The 25,953-nt window shown below is 38.1% G+C and overlaps 2 protein-coding genes across 2 annotated transcripts; both read right to left on the bottom strand.

Moving 5' to 3' along the window:
* Nucleotides 1-72: 72 nt before the first annotated feature.
* On the bottom strand, nt 73-18,181 carry FANCI (Fanconi anemia complementation group I). The gene is made up of 25 exons (XM_087353957.1): nt 17,503-18,181; nt 16,923-17,033; nt 16,377-16,549; nt 15,376-15,543; nt 14,815-15,068; nt 13,823-14,019; nt 13,014-13,150; nt 12,193-12,416; nt 11,386-11,587; nt 10,622-10,772; nt 10,259-10,376; nt 9,449-9,609; nt 8,667-8,807; nt 8,012-8,206; nt 7,339-7,505; nt 6,628-6,795; nt 6,219-6,370; nt 5,395-5,591; nt 4,899-5,069; nt 3,674-3,854; nt 3,214-3,430; nt 2,663-2,735; nt 2,196-2,357; nt 1,747-1,845; nt 73-1,509 (listed from the first exon to the last, which is right to left on the bottom strand). Exons 1-25 carry the CDS (start codon nt 17,602-17,604, stop codon nt 1,405-1,407), a joined length of 4,026 nt encoding a protein of 1,341 aa, XP_087210083.1. The 5' UTR covers nt 17,605-18,181; the 3' UTR covers nt 73-1,404.
* A 456-nt stretch (nt 18,182-18,637) lies between these two features.
* Taldo (transaldolase) lies at nt 18,638-25,458 on the bottom strand. The gene is made up of 7 exons (XM_022083027.2): nt 25,080-25,458; nt 22,434-22,557; nt 21,281-21,385; nt 20,904-21,035; nt 20,552-20,814; nt 20,044-20,154; nt 18,638-19,419 (listed from the first exon to the last, which is right to left on the bottom strand). Exons 1-7 carry the CDS (start codon nt 25,177-25,179, stop codon nt 19,250-19,252), a joined length of 1,005 nt encoding a protein of 334 aa, XP_021938719.1. The 5' UTR covers nt 25,180-25,458; the 3' UTR covers nt 18,638-19,249.
* Nucleotides 25,459-25,953: the final 495 nt, after the last annotated feature.

Here is a 25,953-nt window from a genome sequence, read left to right as displayed (position 1 = left end):
TTTTTACTGCCGATGACGGTGCGAGGAAATGGCAGGACAGGGTCCAGGGGCAGGATCTTGTAAATAAGGTAATGATCCTTCAGGTTTTATTGATCACTACAGCAACCATCAGTTTTTAAAAAAGACTGTAGCTGCGTTAGGGTCTACCCGAGTGCTACATGGAACTCACCCGATACGCAGCTCATACAGCGGAAGTAAGAAATTAATACAACGCTTTGGTTACGAATCTTCACGGGAGGAGGATGAGATGGGTGGGACATGTGGCATGCATGAGGGGGAAGGGGGCGTTACAAGATATTGGTTGGGAGGCCTTAAGGGAGGAGACCACTGGGTAGACCTAGGTTTAAGATGGACCTCAGGGAGATAGGAATTGATGGAGCAAATTGGATGCAGCTAGCTCAGGATAGAGTCTGGTGGCAGGCTGTTGCGAACACAATGATGAATCTTCGGGTTCCATAAAGAAAGTGGACTATTTTTTGACAAGACGAGTAAACGATCGACTTTTCAAAATATATCCTGCACCACCGAGTGACTGAACTTCATGGAAGATCACTTTGGACACTTCCACACACACTGAAGGACAATATGAATTTATTTACTTACTGCTTATTTAAAAACCTATTAAGCAATTCCCTCGACTGATTTTCAGTGAACAAAACAAGAATGCTGATGTAACTAAGATAACGTGCAACAGACCCAGGATTCCATAGACACAATTTGTGCATTTCTTGAAAACCACGCTCTGATTTCTTCATACCATTTACAACACTTCATCTGCTGAAATGTTTTTTAACAGAAATTTATCATTTTTAATCTAAAAGAAGTATTGACTGATACAACAAAAAAACACGGAAATGCAGACTACAAACTCAAAAACACGGAAATGCAGACTGCAAACTCAAAAACACGGAATGCAGACTACAAACTCAAAAACACAGAATGCAGACTACAAACTCAAAAACACGGAATGCAGACTACAAACTCAAAAACACGGAATGCAGACTACAAACTCAAAAACACAGAATGCAGACTACAAACTCAAAAACACGGAATGCAGACTACAAACTCAAAAACACGGAATGCAGACTACAAACTCAGAAACCAGAAACTTACGTACTTCAGTAGGTTTTTATGTGGTTAAATGATCCTTCCCATCTTATCGTCTTCTCTCAAATAAAGCCAAGTGTAATTCCGTGGTTCACAGTTCACGAAGAAGGTGGGAGGAGCAGATGAGACGAGGAGTGATGGAGAGAGGTGCCCAGTAACAGTTGGTGGAGGGACAGGAAGACATGGATGGGCTTTACCAAGCGGACCCGGCCCCAGGCTGGAAACAGCAATGGATGATGATGATGATGACAGTTACGGCAGTCACAGTCATGACATGATAAGCAGTGAAACACAACCTCACTGCTTGCGAGCCTTCTTTCTCGGAGGTTCCTTCACAACACTGTCATCAGCACATCCCTTTCCCTGTGCCTCTACCCCATCCACAACAGCATCGCTTGCATTCTAGAAATAAAGATGTGAATGTTTAAGAAAATTTAAAACTCATTTATTTAATGCTTACTACAGAGAGAATTTTGTTTATAATTTCCTTTAATATCATATTTTCTACCACAGCTACAACGCTATTTGAAAACTGTAAATGGGAAAGCGTAAACTGTCCAGAAATAGCACAAGAAACTTCAGGTTCATTTAACTTGTTTGTAGAACCGAAGGCAATGTACAGAAATAAAAGATACTTACAGAAACATTCTGATCCTCGTCGTCAGTGGTATGCAAACGGTTCGAGTGGATGCGGAAGTCTCGGTATGTACCGAGCTTCACGTAATTCATCAGATTAACCTGCGAACGGTTACATGACAATAATGAGAGTCCCTTCGTACCTGATTTTGCCCCTCTTGAACAGCAAAGGTTAGGACAACATTTTTGGTGGTGTGTTTACACTAGTTAGATGCTGACAAAATCAAACGCAGTTCCTCATCTTTTATCCTTCTATATACCGTAATCTGATCAATTACTTGTATTTACATTCTTAAAATTATGCGTTAACAGTTATGTATATCACAAGTTCACGCACATCTAAATGTTAGAATTACACAATCTAATGTATAATGTTTATCATTATTCATGAAAATACAATGTGTTTCAAGAACTATAAGCGATCACATGGATAAATAATTTTACAGGCTCACCTTTGATTTTTTGGATAATTCTATGACAAGTTTCTCAAATTGTTCAATTTCAAATATAAGATTTGGGATGAATCGTGTCTCCCTGAGAACCTTTGATTTTATAAGCAATGGACCTGCTTTCTTCTTTTTAATACCATTCTTCTTATTCTTCTTCTGATTAGCCTACAAAAGAAGATATGTCTCAAATCAATGGACATGAACACAGTTTCAATAGTCAGCCTTGTCTCTCTGCTTCCTCTTCTAATATTGGAAATAAATCGTAATTAGTGTGAACTGCACAACAGATGTGACTACACCCATCTCGTAACCAAATAAGAGTTAAATTATTATTCTGAAGGAAATGCTTCCAGCAATCTCAACTTTGAACATCCGCAGGAAATGAAACGTAACCGATACTCAACATTTAGCAGTCAAAGGCTAATGGCACATAAATATAAATATTTGATGTTCGCTTCAAAGTAACATACCTCAATATAAGAAATTAAATTGTAGACATGGGGTGACAGATGCTTCCCTGCCAGCCTGACAACCATCTCAAACCTGCAAATGAAAGGAAGAAAAAGAATACTGAAAAACTTTGTGTTCATTCCAGTTTAAGCATTGAAGAAAATTATGAACTTTCATCAACTGCACGTACGAAAAACACAAGCGTAGGGCTCAAAGATTCACTGATAGACTTCATTAAACTCACTGCTCAATTCTGAGTACCTCTTTAACATAAGAGTAGCCAAAGGGAAGGGAGACAATAAAAACCATGAAGATGGCTGTCTTCTGAGTTATTGTGCTGCGTAGTCCGGTAAATGTTTACCGATGTTTCAGAGGTACTTGCTGCCTCCACCATAAGGAGTACCTCCGAAACACTGATTTCTCTCAAACCACGTGGTGCTACAACCCAGAAGACAGCCATCTTTATCGTCACCACTCCGAGAACCTCAAATCCTAACCAAAAACCACATATAACTTACAGAATCTGATAAAATATATCATAACTTCATAAAAATTAAAATTATCACCGTACCTGGCATTCTGAAATGCAGGGTTTCCCTTGTTAGATCGTAGAATAAAGTATTTGGTCAGCATGGTGAGATTAATATATTGCTGAGTCAGAAGCTTCAGGACAGCATCAGTTGTGGGGCCTGGGTCGAGCGCCAGGCTGCTCATATAGTTCAGGATCTTCAAACAGTGGCTGACTTGATGCACGACATCACACTCCCTGCTTTTCAGAATCTCTCGTTCTGAAAAACATCATTCATGAAGAATGGAACAGTAAATTCTGAGGCTGGCAGTCAACAACAAATACAATATACATAATTCAACACTCTTTGCTCAAATACAAAAAATCAAACCCATGGCACTTCATGCGAAATTTGTGTTCCACAGAGTACAACTCATACAACTTATTGACCAATCACTGCAGTCCTGCCAATTACAAATTTAATATATCTTCCTATATTTCTGTTTCAAATGTTAACACTTACTTGCTTGCAGTGTGTCGGAAACTGCGTGTGTCATGGCAGTGTATTCCGCCTGCAATCGTGACAGTACCCAGTCAACATGCTTCAGCATTTGACTCACAGTGTCACACAACTGAGACAACACTGCACTTTCACAGCCAGCCCTGACAATACAGTACGATGTGTGCTCTTGAACTTCTTCATCCTGCGGAAAATGAAGTGTCAGGTGACGGCCAACCAGCGCGTGCAAGAATCCACTGTTGTTTATATCACCCCCCCCCCCCCCCCCCCACCAATCTCTCTATCTCAGTGGTCCCCAACCTTTTTGTGCCTACAGGCACATTTGAGAGTTTATGAGATCGTGGCGGGCACCAACCAATTAACAAAGCCAAATTTTCTTTTCTCCGGACAAATAAGATATGGACACCAAATAATACACAAAACAACACGACGTTTAATGATACAAGAAACCACGCGATCAAAAATACGTAGTTTTATAAGTACAATTATTATTACTCAAGTGGGAAGTTCGTGTGATGTTTGGCGCTGCATTTCATCGGCCATTTTTTCAAATTTGGGAGTGTAGGATGATGTTGCTGCTCGCAAACAATCGTCAAGATGGGCGTCAGTAAGTCGAGACCTGCGCTTTGATTTTATGAGGTTCGTGGTTGAACGGCCTTCATTATTCAGTATAACCTCTTTCCGTAACAACGCGGGCACCCAAAAAAAAGCCTTGGCGGGTGCCATGGCGCCCGCAGGGCACCGCATTGGGGACCACTGCTCTACAGTAATTCAATAGTAAAGTGAAACTTGTGCAAAGACAGATGAGAAAGCAGACTTAAGTCAAGAGAAATGAGATTTTATAGAAATAAGACTGGATTGTAAAGAGTTCCAGACATCACAGTACAATGATTAGCACTTCCATCCTGCACTTCGGAGGTCCCAGGATCAGATTTGGCAACAGGCTAGACTCACTGACAGATATTTTATGATTTTTCACATACCCTCCATGCAAATTCTGGAACAGTATCTTAATAAAGGCCCTGACCACCTCCTTCCATACCCCTTCCAGTTCATCATTCACAATCATAATATTACTTGACATAACAAACCTACGAAATTTAAAAGCATAATTGAATTATCAATCAAAATATTTAAATTATGATACACATTACGGTACTTCCCACAACCAGTCCACAATAAATGATGCGTCAGTCATGAGAATTACAGTTTCTGATTGTGGACTCACTTCATCAACAGTCCCCATGATTTCAAAAAGTTGCATAGTGATGTGGTCAAACAGCTGACTGGATCCCTTGCAGCGAACCTCGAGTTTAAAAAGCAGAGACAATATCGCTTTCACTAGGTACACATCTGACAACACTTTGTCTTTCACAAATGTCTTCACCCAATTCAGCACCTTAAACAACAAGATTTGATAAAATAGTTTAACACCTATTACTTTGTCGGAAAGCATAAATCCATAATTTTTAAATGTAAATAGACTTTGATACCGGACAGAAGTCAGATGTAGCCAAGACAGTAAAAAAGTACTTTAAGAGACGCAAAGCAAATTTAGACTTGAACTTGAACTAAGAACACAAAAAATCATATGTAGTAACATGTGGTAGAACTGCTGACTTCCTGCAGAAAGAAAAACTTATGTAACAGCAAGCAAACGGAAGTCATTTTTGGACTACGCCTTGTTCGCCCGTAGTAACGACAGACTGAGAATGCTATCTCACCGTAGTACTGGCATCATTACACGGGATCTTCAATGTGAACAGTCCGAGGCCTTGTATGAGCAACAGCGGGATCTTCTTTGCTAATGGGTCATCTTCATCATCACCTGCCTCGGACAGAACGCTCGTCAGATTTTCCTCATACTTTGACACCAGAGCAAGCAGCTGTTCCGTCAGACCTTCTCTGACTGGTACAGTTCCTATATGCAGACATACGACACACTGTATAACAAGATTATTAATGAAGCCGGAAATAATAATGAATAAGTTATACAGAAATTGCAGTATTAGTGGAACAAATTCTCATTAGAATGAAGTAACTATACTGAATGTTATAGTCCAATGGTTAACACTAATGCATCATATTCTGGAGAGTTCTAACCATTCAGCTATGACGCTCAGTAGAAGTAACTTAAAAATTAATTAAGTTAATCACATGTAGGATTTGAAGATTTCACGGCAGTGAGTCTGAAGACGGCTGTCTTCTGGGTTGTTGCGCTGTGTAGTCTGCTCGATGTTAACCAACGTTTCAGTGGTCATACTGCCTCCGTCATCACCCTGATGACAAAGGCAGTATGACCTCTGAAACTTTGGTAAACATCGACCAGACTACACAGCGCAACAACCCAGAAGACAGAAATCTTCATACTCACTGCTGTGAAAACCTCAAATCTTACAAGTTTACTGATGTTTCAGAGATCCCTGCTGCCTCCAACATGAGAGTGATAAGCAAGGACCTCTGAAACGTCAGTAAACTTCGACCAGACTACATGGCACAACAACCCAGAAGACAGTCATCTTTAGTCATTCACACTAAATTGACATACCCACTTCTTCCAGAAATTGTTCCAGCTTATCCTCATAATGAGAACACATAAGGCTGAATAATTCATTAAAGCACTCCAGTGCAAGGGCAGCTGTCCCAACGTGTAACTGAGAGAACTCCCGCAGTCTGATCACACAGTTGGTGTACAGCAATCTATAACACAGGTAAGGAACGTCAGTCCACTCTTCACAACCAATTTAAATGCTAACGTTTTCACTGCGGAGCATAGAATAAAAATAATATAAGCCGCTAACAGCCTGTTTCCATGCAACTCAAATTACTGTAAGTTCATGCTTTATGGCACTGTTTCTCACAATTATCAATCACAAATCTATTTTCTGGAAGTGTACGGCATCTGCCAAGTGCATGCTCACAGCCCTTACCCACTGTTTGTTCTGTTTCAAAATTACCTGCCAATATTGACGAAGGAGGTGAGCATGGATGTAGACTTCTTCCTGCGCTTTTCATCTTGCGATGCTTTTACCAGTTTGAGTGTCGTGTTCATGACGTAACTACTGAACTCATGTCGACCTTTCACACAATTAGCTGCTTCGGCTGTACACCATGGCACAGAGTTCCTGGAGAAAATCATTAGCAGATCACCTAACGAGACTCAAAAAATTACTTAAGAACAGTATACTGGCTGAAATTCAACCAGGTAACTCCAATACACAAATCAGATTTGTTACCAATGAGTCAAATTGCTCAATATTAAGCAGATCTCCTTATACAATGTGTCAGTAAATCTTATAATTGTTATTACTTCAAAATACTTATAATTTTAACACTACTTCTAAATATATTAACAAATTTACAATTTAGCAAAACACATTCCTCATTCATAACAAAACAAAAGAACAAGTTAAAATAATAACAGATATAATTAAAATTATCCTTCAACATACTGCTAGCGTCACTCCGTCATATGTTCAGAGGTCCAACACAAAATTAATACTGACTGTATGAAATTAAAAAGTATAAGGTTGGGGTGACCTGTAATAATACAATGTCCATACGAAATTTTGTAAAAAATTATAAATGTCTTCAGTCACGCGCACACCAAAGCCACTTCTTTTATGAAAGTTAAGAAGACTAATAGGAAACTGTTCGATATCACTTACATGTACAGAATGCAGAGCATCTTGTATGTTACATGACAATCAAGCACAGTGTGTGGGAACATAAATGCAACTGTTCGACCTTTCCCAGTTGCTTTTTTGCCAACGTCCATCTTTTTTGGCTGTGTATCTGAATCTCTGCTAGTCTTCTTCCCAGCTTTGCCATTATTCTAGGGCACACACAAGCAAGTAAGGGATAGTATATTCATTATAAAGTCTCTCCTACCACAGTAACTCCATTTTCACATACGTGTTCTGGTGACCAAGATATGGCCTTATAACCATTAGGCCTGGTGTGGGGAAAATCCTACTAGCCTATTTACATTACTTCACTTTTAAGTTGAATTCCTTCAATTTGAATTTCTGATTGAAATTCTTTGATGACTAGATAGTCACACATAATTAAAACATTTGCAATGTTTACATCATAGTCAGAGTTCTAAAGTGATGTAAGAAAGTTACATGTTTCAAGAAAATGTACAATAACTGAGCGTACAAAAATTTCTGTGTTCACTGAAAAAAATGGCCTGGCAGTACAGGTTTAAATAACCACCTGACTTTTACTCAGATAATTTTAGCATGGTATGTATAAACCAAGCCTTGAGAAGAATATGTGTACAAATTGAAAACTCTGTTACGTGGTTTCTAACATCCCAATCTGACTAGAAAACTTTACCTTAGCGAATTCTGCCAGCATCCTATAGCCTTTGAACAGGCCGTTGAGTTTCCGCACTTTTTCAGCAGAAGTATCTACGGTGCATGAAGAGACAGTGTAGCCCATAAGAGCTTCAAATACTCCAAGTATTTGACACACAATCTCTTGCTTCTGCTGACTCTCAGGCACAACATCCAGAAGATTCGTTGTCTCATCCTACAAAGTAACAGACAACTAACAAATTCAGTATGCACCAAATCTTCAACCTCATAAAAACATTATTAACCATTGATCTCTAACTGTGGCCTTCTTAGCTGTTACACCGCATGGTGTTGTAGGTGGTTAGAGACGTTTCACGAGAACATATTACCTACATCTTCAGAGTTAAGTGTGAGGCGATATATTTCTATGAAACGTTGGTAACCACCTTCAACACCAAAGGCAACACAATCCAGAAGACCATAGCTAACAACTCACTGCCAAGAAAACCACAAAATTTGCATTACTCTTCAATTTCCAAATAATTCCTCCCTCTTAAAATTACAATTTTATCATATCAAATACTCATGCTTCCATAATAAGTGGGAAGACACATAAAAGTTAATTATCACTCTTACATAAAGATAAGCTAGAAATAAAAAAAAAGGAAAGTGGTTAAGAAGTATGCAACACCTACCAAACCGAAGTCTTCAAGAGAGCACTTCAACATTCGCAAGCACAGCGACTCCAGCACACTGATGATTTTTGTGGGACTACTGTCAGAAGAGTTAGGGGTTGCAACCTGCTGAAGTGAAAACACCAGGTGTCCCAAAGGTTCCTGAAAAAATCATGAGAACTGATTCAAAAGCTGTTCACTTACAACATAATAACAAATTATTATCAGAGATTCTGCAGATCACTTTCAAAGCTTAAAAAATATTTCAAAATATTAAGGTAGGACCCTGCACCTTGTCGTGGTGGTGGGGCTTGATTACCTCAGTGACCCCAAGAGCTACTGGTAGGGCCCCCCTAGCCAGATTGGTCGAGGGGGGAGAGGTCAGACTAAGACAGGTACCCTGGTCCTCCAGGTTGGGGGTCGGCCGCAAGGCTAACAACCTTGCACCGTAAAAAGGAAGATGTTTCGAAACCTCAACCTCGGACAGACGGACCTAACAGAGGACCGAATGGAAGAGGAGAATTGAGGAGGCCATGGACCGAATACGGACTGGAGAGCCATAGAAGAAGAAGAAGATTAAGGTAGGATCATGCTATGAATAGAGATTAGATAGATTTGATGAAGAAAGATTTAGACAGGACATTTGGGAAGAAGGAGAGGCAATCATAACTGATCACCACAGGGATAACACATTACAATGACATTAACTGTACATAGTCAAAGGAGGTTTTTAACATATTCATTTCACCCTGTTAACATTTTATTTTCTAAACATAAAACAGAAGAGATCTGATGTAACATACCAGTAGCTCAACAGAGATGTCTTTGAGAACAACAGCCTTGGTGAAATTGATAGGTGGCAGAGTGTCAGTATCAGACTCGTAGAACTGACCGAAGTGGTTAATCAGCATGTCTTGCACATATTCTCTGAGCTCTGGGTTTCGTGTCACTCCGGAATGCAGACCTGTCAGCATAGCAGCATAGATACAACGGTATTCTAAAATGGTTTCCTACAATAAAATGTTGTATAATTTCTAAAACTGTCCATCTGATAAACAACTCATTTACAGCGCCAAACATCACACTAACTTCCCACTTGAGTAATAATAATTGTACTTATAAAACTACGTATTTTTGATTGAATGGTTTCTTGTATCATTAAACGTCGTGTTGTTTTGCGTATTATTTGGTGTCCGTATCTTATTTGTCCAGAGAAAAGAAAATTTGGGTGCCCGTAGGCACAAAAAGGTTGTGGACCACTGCTGTAGGGGATAACTTCTGTCTACATCTATGATGAACAGAACATCAGTACACCTCACAAATTGGTAAGAGGCTAAGAAAATGGTTGGTTCCGTCAGTTCCACTCATGTGTTTCGCATAGTTGATGACACAATCTGGCATATCATTGGTGGCTTTTTGGGGGGGGATTTAGAGGACATGTCATTTTATTTGTGAATGTGATCATCATGGTGACAACAGATATTACTAACATAAATTTATAGACATAAGCTGCTTTGAGCTGGCTCAAAGTAAGGTCTAATTATAGTCTCTTGCAGTATAAATAAGCCTTTGAAGTTCATCATATCAGTGGCTGAATAAGTAGCGCGACTCACCTTCATAAAGACGAAGCCTTACATCAGCCTGCTGCATAAAACACCTGCGTAACACTCCCAGCAGTTCTAGACAAATGGCCTCATTGTTGCTGCTAGAATTTCCAGTTTCCATGTCAATCTGGAATAAATTCTCCAGCTTATACATACTAATTGAGCTGTACAAGCTCGATCAATAAAGTGACTGGTACAGGCTACAAGACTGGAGTTTGAATTATGCCACGGACTATTTCCCATTCTAAACCGAGAACACCGGTCACATTCATCGAGCTGACAATCTAACTTTTCACCGGGGACTACTTGGAGCTGGAACAGCCCAATATTTAGCTACCGTTTCCTTGCATACAGAAGCAGCATCAATTTTACCTGCGTCAACAAGCTGGGTCCTGGAGACTGACGTGGATTGCTGCTATGGTAACTTGACTGACTGCTGCTCAGTACTGCCAACCCTTTCACATCGAGATGTTTCAGTAGCTGCAGGAATCCTGACACAGCCATCTTCCTTGTTCCCACATTACTACAAAACAACCATGCCATATCACACAGCATCCTTAACAAACACGGAAAAGTTGATAAAGTAGAAACAGAGAAGATGGATCATTCAGAAAAGGAAAAATATGTATCAGGGCAGACTCTGTAAACACAGAGAAGACTTTTCCAGGTATTCACCCATACAGTGGCCTTACAGCATTGCTATAACAAAGTGTCCGCCTTGCAGGTTAGATGTACCAGCTCGATGTGGCAGACTCATTCTGACTTCAGAACATAGGCATCTCCAGTGAGTCAATTACTAGCATTTTATGGCATCCTAAGGTTCATTACCAAGTACACAGGACTCAAAATGGGTTCCTATCCTGAACAAATATGAGTCCAGTTTCTGATCAGGCAACTAGCTCTCATAAAGTGAGCAGTCACATCTAACTTCATACAGTACTTAAATTTATATTACATATATTACCTTCAGTTGGCACTGCATCATTAAATAAATCACGTATTAGCTTTTATCAGCTTCCCCATAATTCACACTGTGAACTGAAAAGACTGGAAAATATTTTCTAACTTGAACGCAAAAATAATTCTGATTCGGATGTGTTAAGAATTACGCATCGGAATTTGGAAACCCGACTTACCGAGCAAAGAGAGCCTTGCGCAATACCATGATGAGAACATCTCGCAGAGATGGAAATGAACGCACAATTGGCAACACTGCATAAACCACATTCTCAGCGACGGGTCCTGGTAACTGTGTAAGCATCTCCAAGAGGGTGATGATACTGGAACGGTATTCATTTAATACCAATGGTACAGACATCGACAACTGATGCAGGCAATCTGTGGAACACACGTTTTTGAGAATGAAAGAAATTACAGTTGAATATGACCATTCACACACAACTCTATAGCATGGCACAGAAAAAATATTTAACTAACACCACAAAAGAAAAGTCCTTAAAAAGACAAAACTTGGTCTCACCTAGTCAAGAAATGTCTTGCTTTGAAAGAAACTTGAACGTTCATCACTGCATTCACGAGACCACCACCAGATCCTAAGCCAGATAGATCCAGTCCACACTCACAAACACAATTTCCGTAATATCCATCTTGATTTTATCTCCCATCTATGCCTAGGTCCTCACTATTTCCATAATGTTGCTCACATTTTTCATACCTCCCATGCGAGCTACATGTCCCACTCATCTCATTCTCCTCAATTTGATTATTCTGATACTACAAGCAAAGAGTACAAATTATGGAGCTCCTTGTTATGGATTTTCTTCAGTCTACTGTCACTTCTTCAATATTAACTCAAAAATATTCAAAAAATATTTGGAAAAATAATACAACTATACCAAGTGAAACAACATAAAATCACAATTACCATAAATACAGAATAATGGATGCCTGCTACTATGGCAGCAATGAGATACATTACTTGCCTGTGTACTGCGTAACAGCCTGATCACTGATGATGCAATCAGTCAGCCTCTGCAGAACACAACCAGTTACTTTATTATGCTTCTTTACAAGTTTCACTAGTACAGAAATGCCTAATCTCCACAGCTTCTCTGCCGAGGTCTCCCTCCCCTTTGCAGCCTTTTCTCCCAACAGTATAAAGGCCAGGTTCACCATCCCCTCTATCACCGAACTGCGCTCTCGCAGACTAGAAAAGAAGACATTACATCATAAATAAGTGTGGGCACATCACAGACACAACAGGCACTGTAAGAATTATTTTTCCAGTTTGACATGAGAACTGGGAACAATTCCAAGGATCAAGACAAGAATGAGAATTTTCTCTTCTAGACCAAATTAAGCTGTGATTTCCACTGTTTTCAAAATACACTAGAGTGTATAAACTATTCCTTTTGATATCAATCTTTCTTTAATAAAAAATGTTCGTAAATATTTAATCAACTCATAAGTACGTTTATTAAACTTTTCCGCATAAAGGGCTTAGTGACATAAGATAAGGCACTGGATTTCTCATGTGTTTATACACGTCAATGGAGGCCATAAATATTGAGAAACAGCTTTTATTAATGTCCTATTGGAAGTACACTACAATGCAATAAGTGCTCCCAGTCCAAAAGTGTTTTCCTTCATACCCGTTTGGTGGATTCACACTAAACGGCCTAGTGTTATATATAAGCTCGTTTCACAAAAGAATCCCTTTTATATGATCAAGAAAATAATTTAAAGAGATCGAAGCCAAAGTCAGTGCAATTGTCCTAGAAAAATGCCCACAATGACAGTATACCTGTTCTCCATGAGTTTCGTCAGTACAATGTCTACATTACAGGTACTGGGATTCACGTTTCGGAACCAAGCGGACTCAACTTTCCTCTCTTCCTCCTGCACTACCCTCTGCATAGTGCACTTCAAGACATCAAAGACCTGCACCAATCAACAAAACATCTCTTAACGCCACATCCATTACTTCAGTAACCAAGACGCATTAGAAAGAAATCAAAAGATTAATTTGTTGATGCTCGACCTCTTTATATGTTATTCTTCCTTACTAGAACACAAATTCACCTTTAATTTCAAAACTCAAATATCATTAACTTTTATCATCCATATGATACTCCTTAAACACAATCAAGTTTACTGTGAATCACACTAACATAACACTAAACCATTAACTCTGGAGTTAAAATCCAGCTGGCAGCCCAGTAACGCAAGGGTTTAAATACCCAATTATCGTCCAAAAGAAGTTTCCTGGAAAATGCACTGTACGAGACGCAGCAAATATGAGAGAGACGAGAAATGCACACATTTCATATCTAACTACAGATGGAGGATAACATTAAAATGTATCTTAGAAAAATGACGTGGACTGGATTCAACTAGCTCACGGTCCAGTGGCAGGATCTTAATATACATTGTAATGAATCTCTCGGTCCCATAAATGACAAAGAATTTCTTGGCCAGTTGAACGAACTCTTAACTTTTCCAAGGACGTTTATCCACGATACTGATACCGACTCTAACAGCTCAAAATTCACTGTACAGTACTACCAAACATTCACACTGGTATCACCTCACACGACTTGAATATAAAAGTACCTGGGCCTCATAGATTGAAATAGTTGATATGGACAGCAGTACAGTCAGCAGGAATGGATCCAATACAAGTTCTGGGGCATCTGTTACATTTTTCATAAACTTCAAAAAATTCTTGATGCTGGCATGCCCAAATCCAGCAGACTGATTGACATGGAACAGTACAGTACCCTCCGCAAACTGCGTTTCACATTCGCTGGCTGCAATACCATGAACACCAGTGTCAAACGCTGCCTCGTTAGACTATTTCTAATTTAATAAATAACTGAGTATATGCATATAAAAAAATAGATCTAGGTGATGATAAATTTGGGATCTCACAATGCACTTTACACAGAGCGAAACCTCCGTAAAGCAACATTTATAAAATTCAACAACTTTTAGGCTGTATATTATGGAAGTCCTCTGTATATATGAGAACGTAGTCTACCTGACTTTGCAAGACAAACCACTGGCTTTACATAAAGATTTCTGTCGCAAAAGTACCAGTACTCTGCACCTGAAAAAGTGGCTCTTAATCAAGAAACAGTTGTCTGACACCGAGGGCTCCATAATGCACTTCCCACTCACCATGGTGAGTCAACAGAGATTGAGAATTAGTACATTTTTGGCCTTGTCTAGATGTAATAAAAATATAATAAATTATTTATTAGAATAAATAATACATAGAAAAAAGTTTAAAAAACTGTATTATTTTCATTCTCCAGCCGTAATATTTAAATATCAACTTCAGTCGCCGTGAAAGTTTCACTTTATAAACTACAAAAATTTTTGTATCAAGCACAAAATGAGACTACAGGTGAGTGAATTCAATTAAGTGAGCACATTTAAGTCATATTTCTAGAGCCAGGCCATTACTGATACAGAAGTTTTGTGTGCGTGCGCTGGTATGTGTGTATAGAGAGAAAGAGACACGTTCTTCTGAAAAGTACTCCAATTTCACTGCATGAAGTTCTGGCTCTTAACTTAATAAATATTCTTATTGTAATACATACCCAGTCCAATAGAATCACTGTCGGCAAGCAAGTCGATACTTTCCAAGTCGCTGGCTTTTGAAAGAAGTCGGCTATACAGCCGTGTGCAGAAATACGCCTGCAGTCTAAGGAAAAGAGCTACGCCGTGTTGGTTCTCACACAGACGAAGTAGCTGATGCACCAAAGGTGGTATTTCTGGTGGACCTAGCTGCTCAAAGCTTGCACACAACTTGTTCACAACCTGCAAGTGCTGTTCGGCGGACATTGGTACCTCACTGTAATAAAAAAACATATTTATTCACAAGTAACTTGAAAGCAAGACTAAGAAAACTAAACTCCATACAACAGACAGCTATCTTGAGTGGCTGATGGTGGCACTGGAACCTGTCCTAAGCCAGCTGAATCCAAACCAAACCCTCACATAATATTAATTTAAAATCAATTTTAATATCATCCATCTTAACATTATGTGCAAAATAACAGGTTTATCAGCCTGTAACTGTTTCTGTAAATCCTTGATTCAGAGAGTGATGCTCACTCTCTTGTGCATTTACGTTTTCTTCGGACTAGGGTTCTACTTACGTGAACATTGAAGCTAGAGCTGTTACAATTGAAGGCTGCCACTGCACCATCAGTAATGATCTGATGACCTCAGATTTGTACTCCAAGCCACTCACATCCACACCAGAATGGTTCACCAAATCATTGGTGACAAGAACACTGAGTATCTTTGGCAGCAGATCTTTCCAACTGCAAGATTTTAACCAACAATAAAGATACTTGTTTGCAATGCTTGTTGATTACTTTTTTTTTATTATTATTACACACATACATGCCATATTATATTTGATTCTCAGGTAATAGGCCCTGATGATTTAAAGCCATTAATACCAAAGTCAACAACTGAACATGATTCTAAACATTCTTAGTCATATTAATACCAATTATAGGACAATAAATAGTATGAGCTAACAGAGGACCGAATGGAAGAGGAGAATTGCGGAGGCCATGGACTGAATACGGACCGGAGAGCCATAGAAGAAGAAGATGATATAGTATGAGATTGGGATAGCCTTCAATGGCACAACATTCATAACAAATTTAATCAAAAGCCATAGCACAGTTCCAGATTTGATACATGAAGGCAGAAACAATCAACCTTGTACACTTTTATTTTATGCACACAGTAAGAATCAACTGTTTTTTTAAGTCAACAGACTGTTATCAGGGCCATTTCATCAATCAATAACACCATATATATTGAATGCCTGGCAAATGCATGATGATATTTGGTATAGCTCATGAAGAGAATGGGAATATATTAGCTAAGATGCCAAGATAAAAACCATAAAACAAAATTTTGCACTCCCAAGAAAAGCAAGGTGAGACAGTGGGCTTTGATTAAGCAGGTCAGTGAACTGGGTGCTTTGTTCATTATGATTTTAAATTCAGATGAGAGCAAGAAAAGAGAGAAATAATGGTGGGAGACTAAGGGACAAGAAATCAGCACAGTAACAACACAAAAGACAGTAATTGAGGAACAGAAAAATGTAAGTCAAAGCCAATCTGAGACACCCACTCACCTTGTCTGCTCTCCATCACTATGCTGAATGCAGTGGATGCAGTATTCACAGAACTGGACCAGGTGTGCAGAAGTCAGCTTCTCTACCTCCAGTGCCAGCCTACTCACAATAGCATTCACATGCCTGTTGTGTAATTTCTGTGACTGTAGTTCCTTAAAAACCTTCTCTGTCACCTGCAAAATGTTCACTTCTTTGGCTCAGAATTCTTAAACACATATGTCAACAACTTACTACTTGAGTATCATACCTGGACTACACGATGCTTTAAAGACACTGGAAGAAAATCAACTTATAAAAACTACAGTAATTGCAAATACAGTGGATTCCAGTTGATTAGGACACATCAGGACTAGAACACTTTGGCCCAATTAAGCAGCTGCCCCAATTAACCAATGGCCTGTTTAACCAGAATCTACTGTACTATGTGCCAGGCACAGGCTGTATATAATAATCAAAACAATAAGTGTAGGAAATGACTAAGCTGCGCAGCTATACAGCTCAGAAGGCAGCCATCTTCTAACAATATGTATAGCAGTAATCAGTTACCTTGAAGCGTTTCACCTCCATTGAACTTTTCTGGGTCATACCTTGGTAAAGGTAATTGAGTAACTGGGGAGCATCTGAATGACATATCTTGTGTGCAATCAGAGAACAAATCTGCAAACAGGTATATACATTAACATACTGCAAAAAAAAATTATCCTTAATCATGCGTGAGTAAAAACAAAATCACAATCCTGGCATGTGCCTGGAAGGGCTGAGAAAACCACAAAACCCTGCCATGGCATCCACTCTCCAGGCCAAAATTTAAACCCAGGGCCTACAGAACACAGAACAGGACAGCTAACCACTTTCCTGTCATGTTCCACTCATGACATGGTGGATGATATTTTATACATTAACATGATATAATAGTACAAAACTCTGAGGTTATGTTTAATAAATAATTAATAATGCTTCATTAATCATTAAATAATTTCAACTTTACTTATATACAGATGAAATGTTGGCGTCATGATTTTAGTTTCTCTTCTCTATGCGATTTTATACGAAACATCGTAAACTATGCTGATCTTTCCCAACATATTTAGTACAGCCCACATAAGTCTGGAATTGTCAGAATTACCTTTTCATCTTCCAAACTACTCACAAAATCTTCAAGAGCGGCGATATCATTCTTCGTACCCAGTGCCTTCAATTTTACTTCTATGTCTTTTATTGTGACCATCTTACTTCTCTTTTTCCATTAAGGACGAGTACAACAAACAATAACAAACATAAGTAACATTAAAACACAATTATACCGTTGCCACACACTTAATAACAGCATAAAATGCGGGAGCTCACTACTCTATCTTCATTGGTATGATCTACGAAAAGAAATAACCTTCATATCGGCTGAGCTACCGCCACTTTAGAAGATGCATCCATAAATGTATGCATGGCAGAGAGGAAGGCCGTATTACCCGCGATATGTATTATTTCGTAATCCTTCCGGAAGTTTTCATACAGTGTGTTGGTAAACCCTTCTCCTGACCTAGGTATACATTGAGGTTAAGAGTCAAGCACAAACACAATACTAAAAGTAAAAGTAAAACTGTCCCACTAAACGTCATGCAGACGCTTGTGAAGACAGTATGGCGCCTCATTTTTAACATCGGCACGAGTGGGGAATGGTCAGCGTCACGACCTGGCCGCACTTTACAACATTGTGTATTATAAATACACTGGAACACCCTCCAAACCACAATGGAAAGAAAATCATCACAATACTGAAAAATGCAAATAATGGGACAACCATGTCAACTCAAGGGGTTATCAATGGGTTTGCACCCAGTTTCAGTGAACTTGGAATTAGTGGTGGCCACAGTGGCACTGGGACAGATTTTTCAGAGATTCCTTCAGTTGTCCACGGCCATTATCATTCCATCACTATAGCCACATTCTCAGATATGCAGAGTGGAAAATGGGTCCATTAGCAGTAGTCATTCCACTGGGGCCTAGTCTCACCCCATTACAACACACAAAAGTTTACAAATGGCTGGAGAAAATTCCACAATAAGAATCTTCATTACTACGTTGATAATATCAAGGAGAATGTGTGGGGCATGAATACACATGTAAAAAATGTTCACAAAGTAAAATAAATTAAATCAAGGGACTGAGTGGCAGAGATTTAAGGAAGGGCAGTGGATGGATACACAAGAATGGTGACTGAGAATCAACAGAAGTAAAATACATTAATAAACTGATTTTTCAAATCATTTGATATAAGTGTCATACACAAACTTTATTACACTCTCATTCATTATAAACTCCTAAGATAAGTATTACATGTAAACAATATGCATTCTTTGAGTCATTCAACAGATTTTGATAAGACTCGTTACACAGCATTTTTATCGCAAAACCCATACCATGTCAAAAACTGCAACTAGTACTATTATTGTCAGATATATATATATTACATATCAGGGCATTATTAAAAATTTGCATTGTCTGAAATTAAATATTATATTATAATTGGGGAAAAAGAAAAATCCTTAAAATATAATGATGTACTTCAGTTCTGGAAGTTATCTCAAATAAAAAAGCATACAAAAGAATGCAGATAAAAACAGTTCTGGAACTGTAAAGACAGACAATATATTTCATAAAACTGTGTGATGTTATATAATAAAAGAGAGTGAAAAGTTTAAAATAGTAATAACTTGTTACCATTTCCTCAATTACGACTATAAGTATCATTCTGAATTTCACCTTCCCTTTTACCAAAATTATAGATGCCAAACCAGTGTAATGAATATATAATTTATTTCTTGATGGCAATTGGCATTGATTGCATTTTGAAGTATGACAGTTCACTGATAATTTCATTTAGCCTTGCTCAAATGCTCCTTCAGAAGCGTTTCCAACTTGCGTGAATCTTCAGCAAATTTGCGAATACCCTCAGACAGCTTGTCAGAGGCCATCTGATCCTCATTCAGCATCCAGCGGAATAGTTTCTCATCCACAGTCACCTTTTCAACATCGGCCTTAAGAGCTGCAAATTAAATGTCTTAGATATGTTAACAACTCATAACAAAAATAAACGTGTGAACAAAATATCTAGTGTTACCATCTAATTTGTATTTCTATGAGAACTTGTTCTGGCAATTACAGTCACCTTTCTCATAAATTAATTTACAAGGGGACACGATCTAAGATTCAATTTAACGATTACATTATTTTAGACGTAATTCATATTATTCCAGTTCAAGTCTCTCAACTTTAAATCTCACTTATTGCAGGTTTTCCTTTAATAAAAGGAATATTACTGTATTTTGATTAGTAACCCACAAACTATTTACAGTATAACCAATTTCCATATAGTTTCTAATAATCTCTAAAATTTCTATATGCTTTGTTCTTGCTAAGCACATTATTTTTCCAGCATTATTTTTCAAATTGACCTTCTGATGTCATGTGACATGATATTGCATCTTCTAGAACACAATATTGCAGAAGCTTGGCTCAGACTAAATACTACTGACTACTGTGACACACTTCATGTCTTATAGATTTTAGAATATCGCTCCACTACAAATAATCTTCTTACATATCAAACTTTGTTCATTTTTATTTTAAAATTCTAACTCCACCACATTATAAGTAACAACAAACATACCAGACTTCTCGGTAAGAGACTCGTACACTTCTTCGTTACTTGAGTCAAGCTCCTCCAGCAGCTTGGGGCTAATTGTTAGCAAGTCACAACCTGCTAGTGCTTTTACCTGACCTAAAAACATAAAGGCTATATAGAAACCAACACCAAAAATCTCTGCTACTGCCAGATATACCAACATGTCTACATCTATACAGGTTCTTAATTCACCCAGCTCTATTTGTACGATGTATTAATACTGGGTGGCCATGACCCAAAAAGCTGTACGTGTGACTCTCATGTCTTTAAAAAAGAATTTTATTATGGAATTGTAGGCAATTTAAATAATTTCCTGGTCATGTTGCAACAATTCAATGAAAGCATGACATTAATTAGAAATGAAATAACACAAGATGCCCCCTTAAAAAGTTTTCAGTCTGCAACTAACTTTATAATTAACTCTTACCTCAATGATCATGATCTTGGTATGATGTTTGATCACACATTCCCAGGGTTCAATTTTTCAACTCACCAACATTTCTGAAGGATGCTCCCATGACAACTGTCTTGTATCCAAACTTCTTGTAGTAGTTGTAGATTTTTGTAACAGATGTAACTCCTGGGTCTTCGTGCGATTCATACGTTTTCTGGCCTGTATTTGCTACGTGCCAGTCAAGAATTCGACCCACAAACGGTGAAATAAGTGTAACTCCTGCCTCAGCACATGCCACTGCTTGGCAGAAGGAGAAAAGTAATGTCAAGTTGCAGTGGATCCCATGAACTTCTTCCAATTCTCTGTTACAAAGTGAAAATGTAATAATGCCAAAGTCGCTGCAATGCACAAACATGTCCGCTAAACCAGATACTAAGATGCATGCACTCACTTTGCAGCTTGTATGCCTTCCCACGTAGATGCAAGCTTAATGAGAATCCGGTCTTTCTTTATCCCCAGCTCTTCATACAGCTGAATCAAATGCCTAGCCTTCTGTATACTGGCTTCTTTATCAAATGACAACCTTGAAACAGAGAAAAGCATCTTTAAATCTGACAATGAAACAATTTAAAATCTCTATAAACCACTGTAATGTCATAATTAGAATCACACTAGTAATTTAACTAGTGGCTCCTGTGTATAACAAAAGTAAATTGACAATTACATTGTATCCAGGCTTCCTCTTACAGTGCTTCATCACAAAGGGCACTTACTCAAAACAGAAAAAAGTAAGATGTTAAGGGTCAGACAACTGCTTACAAAACTCACCTAGCATCAACTTCTGTAGAGACTCGTCCTGGAACAATTTTCAGTATCTCATTTCCAAACAAGACAAGCAACATATCCGCCGCAGCCTTCAGTTGTTTAACAGGGCTAGAATAAGATTTATTCATGTCATACCTGCCAACTTAAATATTCCAAATATCAAAGATATTTTAATATCTTGAATTTTTTGACACATATGTAACTAAATTCAAGCCATGGCTATTAAAATACATGCAATGTGAAGGATGCTCATACCTAAGTTCCTCCCAGTGTTTGGAAATTTTTAACACAGGAAAAGTAAGCACAGACTTCTTTTACCCCTTCCATAACTTTTAATTTATGTACTGCAGCAAAGAGTCACAAGTCAATGAAATACAGGTGGCTCACAGTAAGTACTCACAAAGTCAAACAATTATTTTCAAATACTAGGTAATAAGTACATTAAGTTCTCTGCATAGTGCAGCCTTATGGGTTGGCACAACTTGAGAGGAGCAGCACATGGCTCTTCTGCCTTAGTCTGCACTCACAAAAGAACTCACTACATAATCAGTCCACACACCAGTCATGCTCCTTGTCAATGTTACTTATCAAACCAATATACTTAAGAGGTTATCAAGTGGACATGTGGTCTGTAAAGGTCACTATGTTACAGAAATACTACAAAAAAAAAAAGTTCAAGGACAAATAATTATGATGTGAAATAACTAAATTCATTCCACGCTGTTACTAAGAGCTTCTAGAAATGTTACTATTACAGATAATAATTTGAACTAACAATCTTTTTGATAGTAATTGAAAACAGACAATATTACATAAAAAGAACCTTAATGGTTTATATATCTCTGGAAGACCAAGGAGAGAATATTAAAGTGTATCTTAGTAAAACTACCACTGAGATTGTGGACTGGATCCAACTGTTACAAATTCATGTGCTGCAGTGTTGAATTTTTGAACCCTATTACCACTCAGTTAATGGGTTAGTTTGTCCCTTGTTTGTTATAAATTTTAAAAAAAGGCAGCTAAAAGCAAAAAAGCATATAGATCCAATGATAAATGCAAGTGTTAATTAAATTCATGAAATGTTTTATAGCACATATTAAGTTCTGAGCCAATTATTCAGATCCATATCAGTATAAATGTCAATTTCAAAACTTACTTTCCAGCTTTGCGACCATATTTGACAGCTTCTGTAATAAGATGTTTATACTGTGGCATGTTGGCAGCAGACAACATAAGAGATGGGTTTGTGGTGGCATCAGTGGGTTTGTATTGCTTCATGGCTATGCAAATAAGAAATTACCATGAACACAATATTTATACTGCTCATAAATTATTAGCAAGCTTAAAAGTAGGTGAAGTTATGTAGAGAAGTTTGGTTAAAAATTATTCATACATACATATAAATACATCTTTATTATATTCCGTAAATTATGGATCCATGTCTTGCAAGATGGGGAGTGAGGCTTAAAGCTTATACTGAAGTATGTCCAACAAAGTGTTCACTCTTTTACAATAAATTTTAGAGAATTCATTTCAGTGGTATTAACTCACACTACTTTAAAATGCATACACCAGATGTCTAAAATATGACAGTGCTGCTGTTTATCTCTTTCACAAAAATTACTGTCTTTTACAAAATATTATATTTTCTTTAAAGAAGTTATCAATTTCTAATATGGATCAGCCACTCAATACATGAATAGGATTTTTTTTATTTAACCTCCTGAATTTCACTTCTTCTTTATAAGAGTGCATATGATGGTCTACAGAAAACTGTGAACTAAATGGCAGTATAAACAAGCTTACAAAAAAATTACCATCTCCCAGACAAATTTTTGACATGGCACAAACCACCATTATAAACAAAATTTATTCAATCCGTTACTAAACTTGAGTTTACAGATTTTTTTAGTGACTCAACACAGTGCTGAATGTCCCTGCTACAAGAAAATTAACTAACTAACTAACTAGATGGCTTACCGAACCCGAAGGTTCATCACCGAATTAACCAAAGCCCTCCACCGGACCCTGTCCTGGGCCAACAAAATCCAGTTTCCTTCAACTCCTATCTCCCATAGATCCCGCCTGAGATTATCCTCCCATCTACGTCTAGGTCTCCCCAGCGGTCTCTTCCCTTCAGGTTTCCCAACCAGTACCCGGTGCACACCTCTTGTCCCATCCATGCGCGCTACATGTCCCGCCCATCTCACTCTTCTCGACTTAATCACCCTCACAATACTGGGGGAGCAGTACAGATTTTTAAGCTCGTCATTGTGCAGTTTTCTCCACGCCCCATCGTCTTCCCTCTTAGGCCCAAATATCCTCCTCAACACCCGATTCTCAAACACCTGCAATCTGTGTTCCTCCCTCTGAGTGAGAGACCATGTTTCGCACCCATACAAAACAACAGGCAATATTATTGTTTTGTATACTTTAATTTTCAGGTTCTTAGAAATCAGACGGGAAGACAAAATATTTTGGACTGAGAAGTAGCAAGCATTTCCGGAATTTAGTCTCCTCCTAACTTCCTCACAAGTATCATTTTGATTTGTTATTGTTGTTCCCAAATATTTGAACTTTGTAACCCTTTCAAAGGATTTATTAGCCACCCTAAGATAATTTTGCCCGCCTGTCTTCTGATGACGAGATACTAACATGTACTTAGTTTTTTCTGAATTTACTTCCAGCCCCACTTGTCTACCAGCCTCTAGTAAAACTTCTGCGTTCCTCTTTATTGTATTTATATCGTCCCCCAATAAATTAACATCATCAGCATATGCCAATAGCTGATGTGTCCCATTCAATTGCAAACCCTCCTGCCTACCTTGGACCTTCCTGATGGCGTATTCTAGCGCAAAGTTAAAGAGCAAGGGAGACAAAGCATCTCCTTGTTTTAGACCGTTCTTGATGAGGAATGTCTCAGATACATATTTACCTACTCGAATTTTGCTGCAGGTTTCATTTAAGCACATTTTTATTAGACCCACTAGCTTCTTTGGCAAGCTACAAGAAAATAACAATGATAAATGGCACAGAACATTCTGTGACAAGCTTATGACAATTTTTGGTCTGCAGTATACATTCTGTCAGCAAGTGAAAGCACAACAAAAGTAGAGTTTTTTCCCCTCCTCAGTCACCTACATTTTCTGTCAGAAATTAAAAAAATTAATAAAAAGTATGTAAAAGAATTCATGCGACAAACCTATATGTAACAGATGCAAAAACAGTATCAGATTATGTATTGTACTGATTTCATATGAAATAACCCAAAGAATACTTATCAAAACTCATGTCTATGTTGGATGTAAAAAATGTGTAAGCTATAATACTCCATGTTCTACAAAGTCTTTGTTCTTGTTATTAGCCCAATAACTAATCAATAAAATATGGACGTAAGCCCTGGGCAAGCATAAACATTTCATTCTGAAAGCTGCTGCTGCTGCTGCTGCTCCTCCTCCCCCCCCCCTTAATGGAAAAATACTCATCACACAATTTCTTTACCAGTTCCAACAAACGTAATTAATTTATACATGATGGTTTACAATGCTGTAATACGAACTTTATAATAAATCAATGCACATGTAAAGACAAAGTTAATATGATGAGTACATAACCCCCATCGTCCGGTATATTATATTTTATTCCGAAGTGTAATTTTTTTCAGAATTTTCAAACTCTGGTTATACATATCGTACTTTCTAATACAGTTTGAAAATCCTTGCCCGGGGACATCCTGATAGATTATGTAATTTTGCATTGCATGAATTGCATAACTAGGTTACACAACGGTGGCGACTCTTACCTTCGAAATCCCCCGTATCTGCCACAACAGTGGTAAACTTCTTAAGTTGTGCAAGAGAACTTGACATTTTCTTCTTTGCTTGAGGTTCACTGTCCGTCATCACCCTGCCTTCCTTTTACAATTACCGAGTAGAAACAATTGCCCTGTTTAAATAGCATTCGAGAAGACGCAGAAAACCTATGCCATAGATAACTACAGCCTGCCACAAGTATGACTCGACAGGGCAACCAAACTTACACTCCAACATTCCCTGTACTTTATGTTGTGTGAAAATGTTATAAGAAACTACGTTCCTAACATAAGGTAACAATATGAGGTCTATTATTTTTACATACGTTAAGTATTAAATCACAGCCGCTAAGCACATATTACAAACGATTTCATAAAATTACGAACCTCACGTACATCTTTCACTGTTTACAACATTGCTTACAACAGTCAGAACATAAGTGAATCGGGACAGAATGGCAAATAATACCAACTTACTTATACCAACATAGATACTGAATTTCCTCCAAATTTATATCTCCCTTAACGTCTGTTTTTTTATAATCCTATCTCCTTTTCCCCCTTCCCCAGTATTTCCCTCAGGAATTTTATTTCAGGTGCATGGAGTTTAGGTTTCTCTCTCTTAGGGCATGTCCATGTCCTCATAATTAAAATTCATGCATAAAAAATGAAGGAATTTGATATGCAAGTACTCCAATTTATGTAAGCTGTATTCCAAAGACACTCATACAGAGTTTATTTAAATCACATAAATGGAAAAAATAAAATCCCTTCTCCCCTCACATTCCTCTTCCACCAACCACCCCCAACTCTGTAGGATTTGAGGTTCTCACAGCAGTGTCTGAATATGGCCGTCTTCTGGGTT

This window comes from Zootermopsis nevadensis, unplaced genomic scaffold (genome assembly GCF_977971745.1).
Source record: "Zootermopsis nevadensis isolate Lab colony 2312 unplaced genomic scaffold, Znev_1.0 Znev_ptg000022l, whole genome shotgun sequence".
NCBI classification, from domain to species: Eukaryota; Metazoa; Arthropoda; class Insecta; order Blattodea; family Termopsidae; genus Zootermopsis; species Zootermopsis nevadensis.
The sequence above is the reverse complement of the archived record's forward strand: the minus strand, read 5'-3'. Positions and strand labels throughout refer to the sequence as shown.